The sequence below is a fragment of the Pygoscelis adeliae genome, unplaced genomic scaffold, assembly GCF_000699105.1.
Source record: "Pygoscelis adeliae isolate BGI_AS28 unplaced genomic scaffold, ASM69910v1 Scaffold57, whole genome shotgun sequence".
Taxonomy (NCBI): Eukaryota; Metazoa; Chordata; class Aves; order Sphenisciformes; family Spheniscidae; genus Pygoscelis; species Pygoscelis adeliae.
In genome coordinates, this window is record NW_008825615.1 from 9,435,652 (window position 1) to 9,455,563 (window position 19,912).

Below are 19,912 nucleotides of genomic sequence, written 5' to 3' on the forward strand. Positions count from 1 at the left end.
GATTCTAATGACTTGCTGAAGAACTGACTGACATATAGATGCAGGAAGATGCTAACTGAAAATCTGTATTGACACCAGAAGTTTTGCTGTCAGATGAACATATATTTTTAATTTCTTCATTACATACAACTACCTAATACTTTCCTGGCATTATAAAAATGTAGCTATAGAAAGTTATTCAAATAAGGAAGATACTAAGCAAAGACAAAATGCTTAGAAAATAGCTTTTCAAACTAATTTTTGGTTGAATTTTTAATAAAATGCTGTGATATTGCAGAAGCATTTATGGCTACTAATAAGTGGAATTCAGTTTCTAAAAATCTTCATATTTGATGTTTGTTATTATTTGTTTATATTGCCTGGAAACTCTCCAGTGCCAAAAACAAAGTTTGAAAAATAATTTGAATAAAATTTTGAAACTGTCACACATAGAAAAAACTGATGTAAGAAACCATAGGCTTAAATTATTTTGGCAACTAATAGATTTTTATTTTTTTAATTATTCCTTATCTGTCTATGCTGATTATTATCACACCATAATGTGCAAAGACTGTTCTTTGGGAGAACAGAATATTAAAAAAGATAATGTCAACAAAGTTAACATTTCTCAAGCTATTAAGTATATCATTATTATCTTAATTAACATGATTTTCTAAATTACCATTTGACACACTGTACATCCTGGAAATGCTCTAACATATACCTACAGTTCATAGTATTCTGATGAGTATTTTCTGAAATTTATTTAGAGTCTGAAACTTTGCATTTAGATCTTGAGATATGATTATGGAGAAGTCCAATGTGTAAGGCATAGCAACTGTGTTAAACCAGAGAGGAGATGATAACCAAGCAAGAGAGATAATCCGGAGGAGGAGGAGCAGCCCAATCTGGATTGTGATAGAAGCAGCAACTCTATAGTACATACTTGCAATTTCTGATTTTCAATAGATCATAAATTTTATAGAAAAAATTCCTATTTCTTACCTACATTTCCAGTCATCAGGTATGAATTCTGAAAGTCCATCATTCCCATTCCAACAATGTGTATAAAATCTTCAATCACCTGCATTAACTCCACCGAGCCTGGATAGATCTAATAAAGGAAGGTCAGACATGCCATTAACTATGATATCAAAATCTCTACAGCAGCAAATTCAAATAAAATCTAAATTCCATCAAATGAAATGTGAGACTTAACAGTCAAACTGCTCTTCCCATGTTTCAATACCCAACATTTTCTGTCACTGTAAAACAACCATTTAGTCATTAGATCCTCATGTGAACAGACACTACTTCCCATAAAGCTACATGAAATCAGCTTTGCATTGGAATTGTGGAATGTTTGCTCTAACTCACTGTACTTACCAAAAAAATTTTTACTGGCCATTACTTTCATTAATGGCTAAAGCATTTCATATTCCAGAATAATTCTAGTTAAAATATTCTTCCTTCCTCTGGAAGATATCTTCAATAACTTCAGAATTATTGACACAAACAGCTGAATGAATATCATACCATGGTCTCTCCAGCATGATAAACCTTTGTTGCTTTAATCAATATTTAAGTAATATAAATTGTTACTGGTAATACTATTTTCATTGCTGGTGTGGAGTAGTAGAATCACAGGATAGCTGAGGTTGGAAGGGGCCTCTGGAGATCATCTAGTTCAACCCCCTGTTCAGAGCAAGATCAGCTCTAGCAGGTTGCCCAGGACCACATCCAGTTGGATTTTGAACATATCCCAGGATGGAGACCCCAGAGCCTGTCTGTACAACATGTTCTAGCATTCAATCACTCTCACAGTGGAAAGGTTTTTCTTATATTTAAATGGGATTTCCTGTACTTTAATTTTTGCCCCTTGCTTCTTGTCCTGTCACTGGACACCACTGAGAAGAGTTTGGCTCAGTCTTCTTTACTCTCCCCCCTCAGGATGTTTTAACATTGACAGGATCCCCACTGAACTTTCTCTTTTCCAAACAAAATAGTGTCAGCTCTTTCATCCTCTCCTTGCACATCAGATGCTCCAGTCCCCTAAAGATCTTCATGGCTCTTCACTGGACTCATTCCATGATGTCATTCCATTGTACTGGGGAGCCCAGAACTGGACACAGTAAACTAAAATAAACTGCATAGCCTTTGAATTGCTAATGCAGCCTCTCAATATGACTTTCAAAATGGTAAGAACTAGTACATTTCCAAGAAATATAATTTATTTGCAAAGCTGTAATGTACTATGATCACAAAAATATTAAAAATTGTTATATTCAACAATAATGATGCATCATCAAAACCGCATTAAAGGTCAAAACAGTTATTAATAAGCTTAAAAATTCTGCTTATATCACACACATTAAAAATAATTTTTGGTTGTTATGGCCTGTTATGAACAGGACAATTCTCAGTAATAGAGTATTTTGCAATAGAAAAAGAATGGAAGACCTGTTCACAGTGCCTTTTTCTTCATATTGGTGAGATGTCCAGATTTCACTTTATGAGCAACATTCAACCCATTCTTTCCACTACTGGGACTACAGACTCTGAAAAATGCCAATAGAGACTATAACTTCCAGCATGCTGTGATCCATCTTCATCTTGCTTTATCTGTCTAGATCCATAGCTGCTCAGTTCAGGATAGAGAATTTCACAATGTGCTTTGCTGTCTACATGGATCTTTTTATAAAAGGCAGGCCAGCAATACAATTTTTATGAAGAATTTGTTGTGACATTTATGATCCTAAATGTCACATGCTTGTAAATGCTGCTTCAGGTGAAGGAGACTTAACTTCTATTTTCCTAATGATGAGTTACTGAGGTAGTAAGTGTAGCTTTTGCATTCATCTCATTCATAGCACACACACTCGCAGATTATATACTAAGGATAAATTTCAGTGAAAAGATTTTTTCACCCTAGTTCTTACACATAAAATTTTATAGTAATAACTTAGCAGAAACTGTTGAACAGTCAGTGTTATAGAGGTACTCTTCATCTTTATGTATCTGAAGTACTGGTTAATCAATAGGATGCCAGCAGATGGTGATGAAGAATATGCAGAATAGCTCCTGTGTTTTGAAACACCAGTATACACTTAACACATTGTGGACTTGAAGTGGTTTCCTGTGTGCAGTGCTTTACATCAGCTCTTAAGAAAAGACAAGTATTAAAGTGAGTGCTGCTTATCTGAATGCTATATAACCTGTAATTAATGGTATCAACTGCTGGCATTTAATCGAGAAAAAAGGATGTGCTGAGGCATTGCAGCTGTATACTTGATAGAAAGTCAGCAATTTGCTGACAGTGAGTAAGATTTTCTTTCCAGCAATGAATCCAGAAAACAGGCTAAGAGATCTATGTTAACAGTAGCTGTGGAGTTCAAGAAAACCATACAAGCTGACAAAAGAAGTTGGTTAGACTGCTTCTTGGTTTGCAATGTTTCATTACAAAAAAAAAAAGTCAGATGAGTGGCTGAACTGGAAACAGAATCACCTTTACTCTTTTCTAATGAGTCAATAGTGTTTGCACTAGATTGTATTCACAGCACATAATGACTTGTGCATGTTCTTTTCAAGTTCAATTCCTACCTTGATTTTAACATAAAAACTAAAAAAGTCTTCACACAGGATGTAGTAATATCAAATAATATTGTTTCTGTTTTAAAATCCAATTCTATTTAACCATAATATTTCAGTGTTTTATCCAAAATATGATAGAAAATAATATTTTGTATAGGAAAGCTTTTTTTTTCAGTAGTGAAAGAAAAAAAGACTCTTAGGAGTACTTAGGAGTCCAGCTCGCCCTTCCTAGCTGGTATGAAGAGCTGCTTTCTTCAATAGTTTCTTTGAGACTGCTTCTGTAACTGCCCAAGAACAGTAACAAGACCAGGTTTCTTCCGGTGCCATAGCTCAGGATTCTAAAATTTAGTGAATTCCCTAGCTTTTTCACCAGGCGGCTATGGCCCCGCTACTCCTGTGTTCAGCCCATCTTGGTGCTTGCTTGTGTTCCTGCCTGCCTACCAGTGCTGTACTCAGGTCTGTGAGACAATGAATTACCAGGCAGAGATAAAGAGCTACAAAAAAGTAAAAATAACTTGTGTCCTTTCCCTTTTTCAAGACCACTTCTTCTACCAGCAGCAATGAGGGGAGGGAACTGGAGATTTGTTGTTCCCTCTTTTACCTCCACATTCTCACCATTTACCCTTAGGTGCTGTCATCCCCTGATCTTCGTGGGACAGATGGTGGACATGGCATGGGTAAGCAGGCAGGGTGGAGGTAGAAGACGACAAGGCTGATAACATAAGGAGTGGTATTCTGTCTGTTCATTAGTGGGATTAAAATAGTTGCTTAATATTGGTTCTCTAATCTTGGTGCTGTTTATGGAAAATGCCCACATGCATGTGATTTTGCGGCTTCCATCCACTACCACTAAGGAAAATGACATACTTGGTCTATTTTTGTAGCTGGCTCTTACACAGAGGAACAGAAAAACAACAAAAGAAAAATACGATTCCTGGCTAAATTACAATGGGTCAACTGCAGCATCATATGTTTACTGCAAGGTTTGAACTGGTAGCAAAAAGTCCTGATCTTCCCTTTCTTAGTCATATTATAAAGATGAACTTACAAAAACAAAGTTAAATAGCTTCAAAGACCTTCAAACACCTAGTGATTTATTAAGAACCACATTAAAAGTGAACAAATTTCAAGTATCTATATAGCACACTGGCAATGACCATACAAGAGCAGACCAAAGATCTGTGTAAGCCATTTTCTTGTCTTTGACAGTGGCAAATAGAAGATGTCTAAGGAAGAGTATAAAGGGGCATGCACATAGTGATACTTCGTTTGGGATTCTTGCACAGTCTTTAGCACTTTTTTGCCAAAGGACTTCCTTAAGCAAAACCGGGATCTTTCCATGAACAGTCCTATACTGACTTTTCTTTCATTAATTTATTTTTTTTTTAATCTTGTGTACTTTCAATGGCAAGAAGTTATGCAACCTGACTTTCTGTAAAAAATGTATCTCCTAGTATTCATTCCGAATCTGCCAGTATTTGATGTCCTTTAGTTATTTTACAAGAAGCACAAGTGAATAGATTAATCATTCCCGCATCACATTCTCCAATCCACTCCTGCTTTTAAAAGCTTCTATTGCACGTAAATGCAGTTGACTTTTTCATACTGAAATATCTTGCTTAGTTTAATCATTCTTCATATAGAAATGTTTCCCTGCCTTTGACTACCTCCATAATTTTTTCTTTGTACGTAATTTTCTGTTCATCCCCATTGTCACTGTTATTTGTATCTGAATAAATTTGATAGTTTCATGGTCATGTTCATGAACATAAATATTAACATTGCCCTATAATGTTCTTGGTATAAACATGTAAGAAATACTTATATCCAAAAAAAAGGTTTTCATTTGAATTTTAAACTCTTTTATTATAAATTAATGATTTTTGTTAGACTTTACTATTTTATAAAGTGCTATCATAATATCTAAATTATTCCTGAAATTTGTCAGTCTTAAGGATCACAGCTGTTCTCCTAAATACAACCTTTTAAAACAGGTCTACTGTTTAAATTTCTGTAAGTTGTTTGGTGGTGTCATATGAGTTCTTTAGGTGAGTTCTGATGTGTTCTGTTTAATAAAAGCATCATTGCAGCTAGCTTTTAGTAGCATTTTTCAGCTTTCGTATATACTTCATTTCAACATGAAAAGTAAAGACATAATGAATAATCCCATGGAATGCAATAAAAATCTGTTCATTAAGAGAAGTGCCTTATATTCTTAATATAATTTTAATCTGAGGAATTAGTCAATGGGTCCTGGAATTACTCCTTTTTGAAAAGGATCAGTTATTTCCAAAATATTGTCTCACTTAGGATTTCCTTTCACCTACAGCAGGGTGTATGTTTAACCTGATTTTTGAAACCATACATTCCACTTTGTCATGACTTACTGAAATCATGTGTGGCTTCTGACACAGTGGATGTCATAATATGCATAGTTTCCAATTTTTTAAATTGATGAGTTAAAAAATGCAAATCTTACCTGTTGCGCATCTTCCCATTTCTCTTTGTTTTCTTCATCTAAGAGGTTACTAATGATTTGAAAGAAGTTCTGAAAAATCAATTAAATAAAAGACAAAGTAAAATGACTTTCAATGACATAAACAGTCATATCCTTAAGTTGACATTAAGAAAGTTTTCCTTTCTCTATTACAGATGCAGTTCTGCAGCCTATATTCTGTCAGTGGAAGAGATGAGATAACAAAATAATATATTAGACTGATAAAAGGGCGCATATGTTTTATGGTTGATTGTTCATTTCTGGCCATATAATCAGGTTCCATACTACTGCTTTGTATAAAATAAGAACCGTTTTAAACTTGCTAAACTTCTAAATGTGATGGTGTTCTATTTTCAAATTGCTCTCATTCCAGAAACTAGAAACAAAGTACACTAAGACCAGGCCACTAGTTTCTATTAAAAATGTGAAAATGATCCTTAATGACCATAAATAGGACATACAATTGTATTTTATTGGCAAATGCTGTGTGAAACCAGGTGCATCTTACTTTTAAAAAGTCACATATCCCTCTGTCCTTTTAGTTAATTCAACAGAAAAGGAATAATTAATTTCTGTTTCTTTGACCTTAAACAGTTAATTTCTTTATCTGATTCTCCTATTCATTTAAGTATAAGGAAAAAACAAATTAGCTTTTAAACCACACATTTAGCTTTTAAACCACACATTTTAAAAATCACTCTTCCAAGTGTTTGTGGAGAACTTTCCTTTCTAATTTTGTCTTCTCTCTCTACCAATTTGTATTCCCAACTTCTTCATCTTTAAAAGCTAAGAATTTGTGCAGTCTGTTCTCAGCTCTGTGTCACTTTTTGTGCAGAATGTCAATTTTGTCTGCAGCCTGCCAATTGTAATTTATCTGTTCCTTCATAAAAAATACATGTAGTTTCCACTGACCTTAGCTGAAGAGTGCAATTAAGGTCCTCGCAACCTCTAAAAAATCTTTAAGTAAGTGGAATACCAACCATAGGACCCTATTGGTACTCAGACTAATGGTCGTTCCCTCACCTGCACTTACTTTTTAGCCATTTTGGGGGGATAAATAAGGCTTAAATAAGGTTTAAGTAAGAAGTAATTTTAACTCACTATTAATGAAAGTACAAAGCATTCGACTGCACAGTGACTGAAATGAGAGCGGAAATAACTTCCAACCTTAGTGAACTATGGATACTGTGCTTATGCTTGAAAAGATGTTAATTTCAAAATATGAGATATCACAGACATTTTAGGTGTCTTACAACCATATAAGTAAAAAACTATAGGATACAAAATTGGATAAAACTTGTGAAAACTATTTTTACAGGAAAACTAGTTTTACATAAAAAACATTTTTACCAGTTTAATCTAGTCCTAACACTAACTACTTGACAAGCGAAAAGATCCACCTTTGCCTCATCATTAGGAAGTTAATTATACTAACCATAAAATTTACACAGATAAAAATTGCTTTAACTTGGCAAATTTAATGTAGAGGTGACTGACACTTTGGTGAACTTGAGCAAAATAATCCTGTACATTAATGAGGGCACAATTCTTCTCTCACTGAAGTCAGTAGCACAATATCCATAAGCTTCAGTAACACAAAACTTCATGGCAAGAAAGGAAATGGCTCAGCGAGCTCCTGTGAAAATGACAAGTATGCTTTGGGACAGGATGATGGGGATTAAAGACAGGACATAAAACAAAAATGTTCTCATGGTTTGATCCAATTTACAGCGATAGAGATGGGAAATTTCCAGTCAAGCTGAAGATAAGAAGAGGAAAATGTAGCTACGTATTGCTTATATACCCAGAATACATTTCATCTCTTTCAGGTATTCAGTAGCAAAATAAAGCATAATAAAAAGAGTTACATTTAGTATTCATTACAAAGGATTTGCCAGTTTAACCAGGTTGGCAAATCATAATTGTGTAAATGCAACTTCAACTAGGAAAAATGTACAGCCTTATCGGTCCCTCAAGTAAAATAAACTATACTGGCCAAAGCAGTTTCATGGCACTATAACCACATCTACTCTAGGACATTACGATTTTGGCAAAGAGTTCTACTAGGTAGAGTTGGCCGTAGGGAGATTTTGCCTGAGGAAAACAGTTTTTAAAGCGTGATATTTCTGCACTCTTCCAGTGTGATACTGTGGAGATGTAGCAGACAGAAATTTTAGTTAACTTGAACTTGTTAGGGTGCCAGCAGCAGTCTAGCTGCAGCAGCACGGAGCTCAGTGTGGGATAATTTATCATACTAAGGAGACGGTTCAAAGCTAGTTTTGCACTACATTGCAGCCACTGATTCCCCTGCAGAAACAGTCTAAACCTTAATTGCAAAAGTATCCATGGCTGTGTAATGGGATCTAGCTGAGAGTAGCATGGATTGCCTGAAAAACACTCAGGAGTTATAAATGTTTCTTGCAGATGATAAATTACACGGTTTTGCTAATAATGTTATGTGTTCATTAAATTGTATGTTTATTTTAGTTACATGAAAGCATTAAAATGACCAATAATTAACAGAAATATATGTGAAAAACTTATGAATAGTCCTAGACTCAAGCACAAAGAAAAGATGAGCAATAACTGATTTAATATATACTTTGTACTTGCCAATAAACCATAAATGATGTATATGGACCTAGTGAAGAATATGTTGCTTATTGAGGTCTTTTTTTTTCTCTATTTCTATCCCTGGTTGATGTCATATTTATGGTAGCAGTAGAGGCTGACATGTATGAAGATTTTTCAGTCAGCAATACCAGTGCTTTGTGAATTAAACAGAGAGACCATTAAATGACTTTGCTGCTTCAATAATGAATAGATATGAGGTGCACTCCAAAAATGTGACAGGCGAATAGGGGTTAAGAAGTCTTTCACCTCCTTTGACTATTCTCTTGTTCATTGCATTAATGCTGCAAGAAACAACATTGCTCTTTAGCAAAATGATTGACAGGTATGAAGGCTAAATTTTAGAAGCATTATGGATGTGATCTGATGGTACTACTGCAGTAAACACTGGACCCCCTTGTAGAATCAAGCTCCTTCCTTTCATGGCAGGGCTTACATATTACTGAACTGGCCACTACAGAAAATGTTGTGACAGCCAGAGCCAAATTTTTAAGTAAGTCCTTTATTTTTGCCCAGGCGTTTTTGAGGATAATATCAGTTATAGTCAGGAATGGACAGTTATGTTTTCCTAATTTAATTTCCTTCCTTTCAATCTTTTTCTTCTGTAATACATTGGCTGCAGTTCTCTGTTCCAGTCTAAATTCTTTGACCCTCTCTGCAGGCATAAAGCTGTCATAAATCCTTTTATACAGCTAGAGAAGAATTCCTTCCTAGGAGGAATTAATGGACAGCCTTAAGTGACCTCTACTTTCGGACTTCAGCATAGGGAGTGTGTGTGTGGGAGGGGGAAGGTGGGGGGAGAAAAGCATTGGGCAATCCTGTTAATGCCTGATTGACAGCAATGGTCCTTCTGGCTAATATAAATGGGATTATACTGCTCTAACTTCTTTGGGGAGAAACCCTGTTTCCTGTTGGTCACTGGATCTCAGGATTGTGCAACTCACTTTGCCGTCCTGTCCTGAAAGGTAGTTCCTTTCCTGCCGTCTTGTCCTTAGAAGGTAGTTCAAGCACTCTTAGACCAATTCTGGGAAGTGTTCCAAAATGTTGCTTATATTATGCTTATTTAAAATTTTAATTATCTCCCAGGTAGAATCCTTCTTACACAAGTAATAACACAGTGGCCATCTCATAGCCTCAGTGTACCTACACAGTGTATTTTAAAGCAGTTCCCATATTAAGAGAAAGTCCTTGCTTGTAGAATAATTGCATGACTCTTGTCTTCTGCTATTTCTGCTAGTGTACTGCTGTTTTCAGTCACTGATGCAGGATACCTCCCATATTGTTTAACTGCCTCATACATGGTTATTTTTCTTCCTGACACTGTATATGTAACGTATACAAAATATTATTGCAAAAAAGGTTAAAATATGCAAAAAGAAAAACAGTCATATAATAAATAACTTGGCGCTAGACATGCATACTTTAGAAGCTTTGTTTTGCTCTTGATGTCTATCTGCCTAAACAAGTGGCATTTTCTATGCAGCACATCAGGCAGTGGCATCTTCATTTTGAGTAATTAGCCTGAAATTTACAAATTTGATCTTACTTTTCTGTTCATTCTTTTTGTTATGGAGTCTCTCAATCACATCTTTTGCACTATTCATGAATATTAATACTGGATATAAGCCAGAGATTATAGACAGTTGAGGGACTATCCAGATGGATGGAAAGTATAAGAAACAAATAGACATATATGCTTTTCCTTTCTCAGTTTTAATGGAAGTGGAAGTGTTGTTTTTGTATGGAACTTAAAAAATACTATTACCCATAATTCATAATCTACTTTTCTGACATCATGCAAAATGATAAATTTTAAACCTCACTCATGCTTTTCTGAGAATTTCTTTAAAACGAAAACCCAACACCTAAGAAATTCTACTCTCTATCTAGTGCAAAAAATAGAATGGAATTAGAACACCACACAGAGCTTCCTCAGAAAGAAGAATCTTGGTACTTTTGTGCAAATTAATTTCATTTTCACCTTTTTGTCACTTACTTTGATTATGAACTAGAAAGTATGAAAATATGTGATAGTGAAAATAAAAATTAAATACAATCCTCCAAAGTATGGTAGCATATGACATATGTTTACATATGGGAAAATCCTGGTTTCTCAGAAATTGACAGTAAAATTTAAACTGATGTTACTGAGCCAGGATTTCATTTTATATCATCAAAAGTCAGTAACAGGAACATTGCTTAATATATCCCCTGTGCAAAACATATACTTAATTCTGATTTCACTTACTTTCCTGAACACTATACATTGGGTTTTGGATTTTACCTTAGCTTGCAATTTGTTAAACTTTTTTTTTTTTTTTTAGTTTCAGTGTCTTTTTTTCAGCTGGCATTTAAGAGCTCGTGGTATTTAGGTGTCTAAATCCTGAAATACAGTTATTTCTTTGGTTTGAGAAATTCTTTCTTATTTCCTTCACAATATGGCTTACCGGTTTTCGCCTTGTCTCATTTCTTCACTTCAAAATGGTTAATAAAAAATTATTATAATATTACTAATCATTTTGCCAAGTTCTGCCAGAATACTGTTGTGAATTTTGGAAACAGCTCTACATTGCCAAAGAGAACAGAACTTTTGGCACAGTCATTAGTGTGAAAAGAATCAAATTCTCTTTAATCTATGTAAACTGCAAATGAACTGATCTGCTAAGCCCATGAACAAAATCACTTGTGCCAAGCAGTTTCTCAAGGTTGGTTCTACCAAAGATTTCTGTAGTGCCTGTGAACCATGAAGAAGTCACATTGGGCTATCAGATTGCTGAATGCATGAAAAATTTTCAGTAAATAACACCCTGTTTAACAGCAAAACTTAGTGAAAGTAGGAAAATATACTGACTCTCATTCAATTAAAAAAAAAAAAAGATTGTCCAACCAAAATACTTTTTGAAAAGCACTGTTCAAAAAATATTTCTTTCAGCTGGCTACAGGCCAACACAAGAAATGTTGGTTTTATTATGGAAGTTAATTTTTCTTTGTCCATAGAAAAACAAGAAAACTGAAAGTATAATGGCAAGCTCTTGAAAACTTAACTCTGGAAAAATTGTCTTTTCCAAGATACCTACATTTATCTGCATGTATGTATTCCAAGGTGTATTTATGATCTATGCTCACCTTTATACAAACAAATATGTACACATGACCTGCATTAATAACTTCATTAGTAATTTATGAATGATCATGAAAGTCTCTTTTTCATAAATAATATATGCATCTACCATCTTAGTATTCTTTTTCAGTACAACTACAGTCTTTGAAAAGTGTCTAAAATTCTCAGATATAGATGAAACCAATATCCTGATCTAGAAGTCCTGTGAAATATTTATTTTAATGAACATTACACAATGAGTTGTGCAGCCCATTATGTAGAAATAATTACAGTGTTTTTAGCTCTAACAGTATTTTAATTGGCCTCTTGCACAAGAAGAGTTAATCTAACATGTGAAATAGAAAATTCCTATCAAATGTACTATCCATCACTCCCGTGCACTTTTAATGAGCTTTTTTTATTTGAACCGAAGAAGCAATGCCAGAATTACATAACTAAACACTGTGGTTAGATTTTGAACTGAAATGAGCTAGAACAAACAACACTAGTGGTTTGCTTAGTGCAAAAAAATACCAAGACATCCTTACCAGTCAAACCAAATCTTGAAAGAGAAAGATACTGAAATAAATGTTACAAAGAAAAAATTTTACATTTTTCACTCGCTGCATTGTTTTGGATATTTGTCTCATTAAATGTAGTTGAGTTTTTTCCTATTTTACACTTGTATCTTAGTTTTATGTGAACAATGTTTATGTCTATCATTCAGAAGATTTAGTTTCCTCAGTGAATAAAATAGGTGACATGCAGTATACCAACATAAACTCCGTCAATCGAAACACTACCCTTCTTACAATTTTTCTCTTACCTGCACCCCATCAGATGCAGGAATATAACTTGCTCTTTTAAATGTGTCTGTAACATTTCTGAGAATTTCCACAGAAATCAGAAGGTCCCCTGCATAAAAATTTTTCCTCTGAGTTAAATCCAATAGTGTCTTGGTTACTTGGGACATGCCATCACCAGCCAACATCCTCTGTCCCTTGGCGAGGTGCTCTTTAATCTGTACCAGAAGAATAAAACGAATATCAGAACCTACTTTACTGAGAAAAAGGTATGACAAATTCTAAATACAGCCAAAAATATTAAATATTAAAGCCATTATAACAAAGTTCATCCTGGTAAAGAGAAGACAAAATAGTAGACTATGATGACAGAATTATTATATTTATCAGAGAATCATGGATTTTATGCTGAAAGATTCTGAAGTTGTCATGTTTCACCCATTTGCTTCTCTTTGGACACCAATAATTTCTCAACATCCATGTTCTCAAAGGAACTCCATGGGGTGGACTGTGGCTATAATCTACTGCTATGATGTAGCAAGGAACTGGTCTTCTTCAGAGGAACAGCTGTACAACCACTGTTGCCACTCATTAAACAACCAAGAGCTCTGAAAGGGGTAAATACCAAGGCAGTCCTTGTTATAATCTAGTTTACTATAGGAAAGTATACCCTTCATCTCTGCCAGCTCAGCTTGGCTAGCCAATACAAGAGTTATGGTTTATGTGGAAGCTGATTATGGTGCTCTCTTCTGTAGAACAACACAAAGGTGCTAATTTGGAACAATCTTGTAGTTTTTTTCAAGAAATGCAAATGAAATTATGAATTGCTCCTGTGTATCAGCCAAGAGAGCATACTTCAGTGGTAGCTCTCCCAGCAGCTCTGTACAGGGCTAGTGATAAAGGTAATCTGAAACACATATGCTGGTAGAAAAATCCTCCTGATAAGAAGCTGAACTTGTGGATCTGATTAATTCTTAAAACTGACTCAGCATCCCAGGAAGATGCATAGTGTATCACAAAGATGTCACAAGGCCAGCCAAGGCTGAAAAAGAGTGCATGGTTTAAACAACCTATTTTTAAATATGCATATGAATTTATGCATACAAACACAAGTTCTTCCAAATTGAAGCTAAATTAAAGAAAAGATAAATGAGCTGAGACAGACCTCACTCTAAGCAGGGGGGCTGAAGAGAAAATTCAGTGCAACTGGCAACCAAAATGCTGACACCATCTCTGTAAATGTATCTTCAATTACTTTTTAACTTGGCCTTATTACTGACATATAGAGGGAAGGATGACTAATGTAACACAATGTGATGGTGAAGTGGAAGGAAGAGTGTAAAGATACTTTTTGTCACTTCCAGATCTCCCCAGCCACTTTGTGTGAGTATGTGGGCCTTCATTAAAAAACCCCACAAATAAAAGGATAGAATATGTCATAAAAAGTACAGTGATTAAAAGGATTCAAAATAACTTTCATGAAAGCAATTTAAAAAATGCAATCATCCTCTGACATATACAATCTAAATAGTTTTTTTTTTCATGCTGTTGGATCATATTTTGGTTACATTCTCAACCAGTCTTGAGATAAACTAGATATATGTAACACAGCTGGAGCTGGGCAAAGTGGCTGCTTCAAGTTATGTCTATGGCCTTAAGTCATCTTTATAGCAGCAGGGGATCGTTATGGACCACAACAGGCTTGCCCAAACCCTAGAAATACTTAAGATTTGGGAGAACACCTGCCCGCTGCAACATGGACAGGAAATGAATCTACTCTATACCATGAGTACAGAGGTGCAAGCATAATTGTACAATCAAATATTTTCAACAAAAATTGCAGTGAGGAGAACTGAGGCAGTTAATTGTTTTTTTTTTAACAAATATTTCAGTGGAAATACCTCCCTCAGTCTTCAGGATACTGTAATAAGTAATTAGGCAAGAAGCTTGCTTGCAGAAATCCTTTTGTGCAGTTTTTATTCATTTTAGAAGGAGACTTTGAAAGTAATCTTGTAGGAAAATAATGGAGAAAAAGGTGTGAGAATTGAAGAAAATTCATTTGAGTAAATTCAGGGATCTGATATTGTATACAGAACATTATGAACTACTTTATTGGGAACAAGCAAAAGCAAACAAGAACTTGATTTGTGATTTTTCGTGTGAAATGTTGCCATTTGCCTCATCTGCTCACACATTGTGTCTGGGTAGCAAATTAAAAAAAGCATCAGCTAGCACAGTAACACAGAATAGTAGAACTTTTGCTGGAACTAGTCCAGCTGTTCATTGACCCCAGAACATATTTCCAGATTTTGAGGATTAACAATGTTCAGTGTGTCTTTAGTCAAGCCCAAAAGACATACAACATAAAAGACAGTCCATAAAGCTGAACTCCCAAATCTAACATGTGCCTCATGATGTACCGTGGGAAAACAATCACACAACTTGAAGGTAGAGCTTAAGAGAGAACAAAGAGGTCTTTTAATTGCAGTAACAACAGCAAAGTGATCAGTCTTCATAAAAACTCTACTGTGTTCTTATACTTGTATAAAACACTAGTAGGAAAGCTGTTGAACTACTTAGCATGTTATTTTATATTGCATTATTTTGCTTTCTTCTGCTCCATCTGTACGTTCACCTTCCCATTTGTTTTTCCATGCACCTGCTAGACTTTAAACTCAAATTTTAAAGATGGCAGGGGCCAATTTGTTGTTGGTTTTGGACTATGCATAGCACAAAGAAGTCTTGGCCTCAGCTGTTTTTGGAATGCAAATAATAAATTAAAATAATCCTAGTTTTGACTGGTTTTTAGGCTTTTGAGCAAGTAAAGCTCTGTTTTCAATCAAAAATTTTACAGATCTCTGGCAGCAGAAGTGGGAGCTGTAGTATACCCTTTAGTGCTTTCAGTAAGACATTTTGATTGCTTTTGGACACAATGATAAAAAGGGTCGAGCAAGTGCCCACAATGCCACAGGACTAAATTATTACACCTACTTCAGAAGTAGCCAGGGTTGTGGTACAGGTGGTTTAAAGTACTTCAGAATTATTGGCTCTTAAAATTACAGCTCAATTTGGAACTGTTTTTAAAAAAATGGCATACCCAGAAAGCTCAGCTTCCCAGCACAAGTACCGTTTCTCCCTTGGGCCACACCACTCGTACACAGCTTGGTGAGCACCTTTTCTTCACCCTCTCAAGCTCCAACCCAGAAGTTCCTTTCCCTGATCCTTAGCTACCCCTCCAGTCCCACACTGCCTTGAGTTAGACTAGCAGCATACCCTTAGAACTAGCATAACAAAACAGAAAATTGCAATGTGTTTAGGTAAGGAATGTGGGTGAAAATTAGAGTTAATTAGTAGAAAGTTTTGACTACAGACCAGCAAGCAACATTCAGGGCATGGTAAGAATTAGCAGCCTCTTTATTATCAGTTTATTACATAATGTGTTTTCTTGTTGTAAGACAGCCTACAGCTCCTAACCACAACGTTAAATCACAGGCCATTCACTCAGTTGATGTAAACTGGTGCAACACTATTAAAGCCAATGAAGATGTCCAGATTAGTATGAGTTGAAGGTAGTGGATTACTTGCACAGGTACCAGAAGAATCTTTCAGTGTGAAAATGCAGAATATTCTCATCACCAGTTAGTAGAATGTCTTTCTCACCATACTGCTTATTTTCTATGCTATGGTCATTGTGATATACACTGTCCAAGAAAGCTATTTTGGTCACCACTGTAGGCCCTTGTAGTTCTCTGTGAAGGTCATTTTTTAGTGGTCTTACAGGCAGGCTCATTAAAAATAAAGTTTATGAGCCAAGAGATAGTGAAATGAAGCAGCTGTTAAAGTGATACTTCAGTTGTCAGCACAACTGCTAGCTGCCTGCACTATATGGTTGCATACTTGAAAAATTACTGAAATGTTTAACTGGACTTTGACTCAGGGTCCAACTGCCTTTGTCCCTCTATTTATCAGAAAGTATGATATAATAAAAATGCCTCTTTACAAAGTCAGAGCTCCTAGGCCTCCAGAATTGGAGTACAAATTTATTACTGCATAATAATTACTGCAAACTTAACAGCTAGACATGGTTTAAAAGGACAGAAACAATGAACCCTCAAGAAACCTATAAAAGATTGAAAAGAATGATTAATCTGAAGAGTAACTACACCATCATCCTTTTCTCATTATTTTTTAAGATGAAGTTGGATTAATGGTTAGGTATTACTAATGATAGCATTAATACATTTTATGGTAGTGGGGACTATAAGAACCTGAATTAGGAAGCCTTAGATAGAAGTGAGGAAAGACAGTTAGAAATAAAAATATATCCTGAAATTGCTCATAATCTGCAAACCACTTTGCTTTCCACCTCCACAACCCAACATTAATATTTTGTAAAGTATTTTTCATAATGCTCTTAAGATGCAGAACAGGAAGGAATATTCACCTGCAATAGCCACTTGAATTACACAATTGTATTAGAAGCCTAAATGCTCTTGAAAGTGTTGGTTCCTCTAGACAACAAGCCAGAGCACCTGAAAACTTATCTTGAATGCTCTGAATCACATTACCTGACCTCTGTGGCTTCTAATCTTGAGGCTGGAATTCATAGTACTCCCTCAATAAATATTAATTAATGATTTTGCATTAAACTTACTTTTATAGTTACCATCATTGAAGCCCAGAAAGATTTGAACCAAAATGCCGAAGTTTGTGTGCTTAAAGTTAGACACACAAATTAAAAAGGCAGAAAATACATTTTTGGCAGCTGAAATATTCCCATAGGTATAATCCTGCACTGAACTGAACTCAGGCAGCATGCTGATGTTTAAACTATAATGTGATGTCATTGTGAGAAAGCTCTTCCTTTCAGATTTGAGAAAACCTTCATTACAGGATGTTTTTTTCTGATTGTCAGCAGACAGACCTTTAACTATCTTAGCACAGAATCTGGAAGTTTCATTTATTTTCCCTTGATATAATTAATTATTGACAATTTATTTGTTTATTTTCAGGCTGTTTCAGTGTTCAAGAATATTATTCCATCCATCTTTTAAAAGAAACAGAGTATGGTCTGAAGATACAGCTATGCGTCTTCAGGTATGCATCTGAACGTTTATAACCTAATGTCATATAAGAGTCTTTTTCCTTTTCTATACATTCAACATTTTATGAAGGAGATTGCTAAAGCAATACAAAATAATTTTCCACTTTGTCATCAGTGAAATTAGTTAGTAGTCTCAATCTAGATCATGATAACATACTAATAAATAAACAGTTTCTGCAGAGAGGAAGGAAAACGTATATTCCCTTTGATTATAGTAGAAAAGGGAAAAAGTAATTGGTATACATTATGTCAAGTAAGATTAAGGATATATATTAAGGAAAACTTTTCAACTGAAAAGGAAATGATGTACCATAGTTTACCTGAATAGACTATGCAGTCTTCCATATTGGAGGCCTTAATAACAGTCAAGAAAAACAAAACACTGGAATAATGCAAGTATAGCTAATTCTGATGGGACAGAAGTTTGGGCTGAATGATCTCATGAATTTCCTTTCAGTTCTATAATTCTGTAGCAAGTCCCTGTAAATATTCTGAAACCCAAACAAATGTCTCCTATAATTTACCCCAACCAGAAACATCAAAGTTTAGGGAGTGCCCTGAAACTGAACTTTTACCTTCCTGCAGTTACCCACTGTCATGGTGCGCAATATCCTCACCAAGTGTCTGCAGACATTGTGCCTCAATCTGCCTCTGTGCACTCAGCTGAAATCACTGCAACCCTGTGCTGTAAGGAACTTATTCTAAATTTACATTGATGAAAAGAAAAATGAGGATTGTTTCACTATATACAAACAGTCGTCCCACTGTCATATACTTCTAAATTTTCTCAGGCAAAATACTCCTCAAAGCAGTAATTTGTTTTTAGAGAAAAAGAGCCAGCTTAATCACACAGAATCCTGTGCTGTTCTAGACATTCATCTCAGGCAAACTGAATCTGTGCACAGATGCTAGAGAAATTATATGTGCTCTTCTATATGTGATGAGGTGTATTGGAGAACCTTTGAAAAAAATCATCTAGTATCTGTGGAAGTCTAACATGTTTTTAGAAGAAGAATGTGAACAGCTCAGAGGGATGCTTGTTTCTTTCTGTACTCTCTTTCTTTACCCTCTTTCACAAGAAGACTCCTATTATTTTGCTCAAGAGATTTTTTTTGCCACTTAATCCATTCCATAATTATATTTTTTGTCATCATCATCAATATTGTCAATTATTCTAGTCCTTGGGATATAATCACCAAATAGGTTGCCCTGGTTTCAGCTGGGATAGAGTTAATTTTCTTCCTAGTAGCTGGTATAGTGCTGTGTTTTGGATTTACTATGAGAATAACGTTGACAACACATGGATGGTTTAGTTGTTGCTGAGCAGTGCTTACACTAAGTCAAGGACTTTTCAACTTCTCATACTGCCCTGCCAGTGAGAAGACTGGAGGTGCACAAGAAACTGGGAGGGGACACAGCCAGGACAGCTGATCCAAACTGGCCAGAGGGATATTCCATACCGTATGACATCATGCTGAACAAAAAAATGGTGGCGGTTGGCCAGGGGGTGGCAGGATCACTGCTCGGGAACTGGCTGGGCATTGGTCAGTGGATGGTGAGCAATTGCATTGTGCATCACTTGTTTTGTACACTCTTTTATCATTATTACAATTTTTCCTTCCTTTTCTGTCCTATTAAAATTATCTTTACCTCAATCCACGAGTTTCACTTTTTTTCCAATTCTCTCCCCCACCCCACTGGGGGGAGTGAACAGCTGTGTGGTGTTTAGCTGCCTGTCGGGTTAAACATGACAGTCCTTTTTGGCGCCCAGTGTGGGGCTCAAAGAGTTGAGATAACGACAAATCTGACCAGAGCATGTTGAAACAAATTTGTTATAAGTATTCATTATTAGGTTAATAGTCACTGGTTGCAATGTTGATTTATTTGCTTTCAGAATTGTTCTGCTTGTTCTCAGAGTTGTGTTATGTAACACCTTACTTGCTGTATATGTTCCCTGTTGTGCTGTTTGTCACCTCTGAGGACTGGATTAAGGTTACCATTTTGCTGTACTGTGTAACACTGGCTTATGGTATGATAAAATTACAGGTCATGAAACTAATCTGGTATTTGTACTCTGCATTGCTGCCACCTCTGTACTTCGGGAACCATCTCTTGGAAACTATTAATAATTACACTCTCGGTGAGCCAATTTATGGGGGAGACAAAGGGGGACACTTTCCCCTGCTCCTTTACCTTCCCCTTCTCCT

At 35.5% G+C, this 19,912-nt stretch overlaps 1 protein-coding gene across 2 annotated transcripts in view; it reads right to left on the minus strand.

Annotated features, from left to right (window-relative positions):
* Positions 1 to 19,912, minus strand: part of BAI3 (brain-specific angiogenesis inhibitor 3) — a 481,908-nt gene that overhangs the window by 228,386 nt on the left and 233,610 nt on the right. For both annotated transcript variants that reach the window (XM_009333162.1, XM_009333161.1), the window contains 3 exons: positions 12,625 to 12,819; positions 6,050 to 6,118; positions 985 to 1,093 (listed from right to left, as the gene is read on the minus strand). In XM_009333162.1, the coding sequence (XP_009331437.1) occupies positions 985 to 1,093; positions 6,050 to 6,118; positions 12,625 to 12,819 (373 nt within the window). The remainder of the gene's footprint in view (positions 1 to 984; positions 1,094 to 6,049; positions 6,119 to 12,624; positions 12,820 to 19,912) is intronic.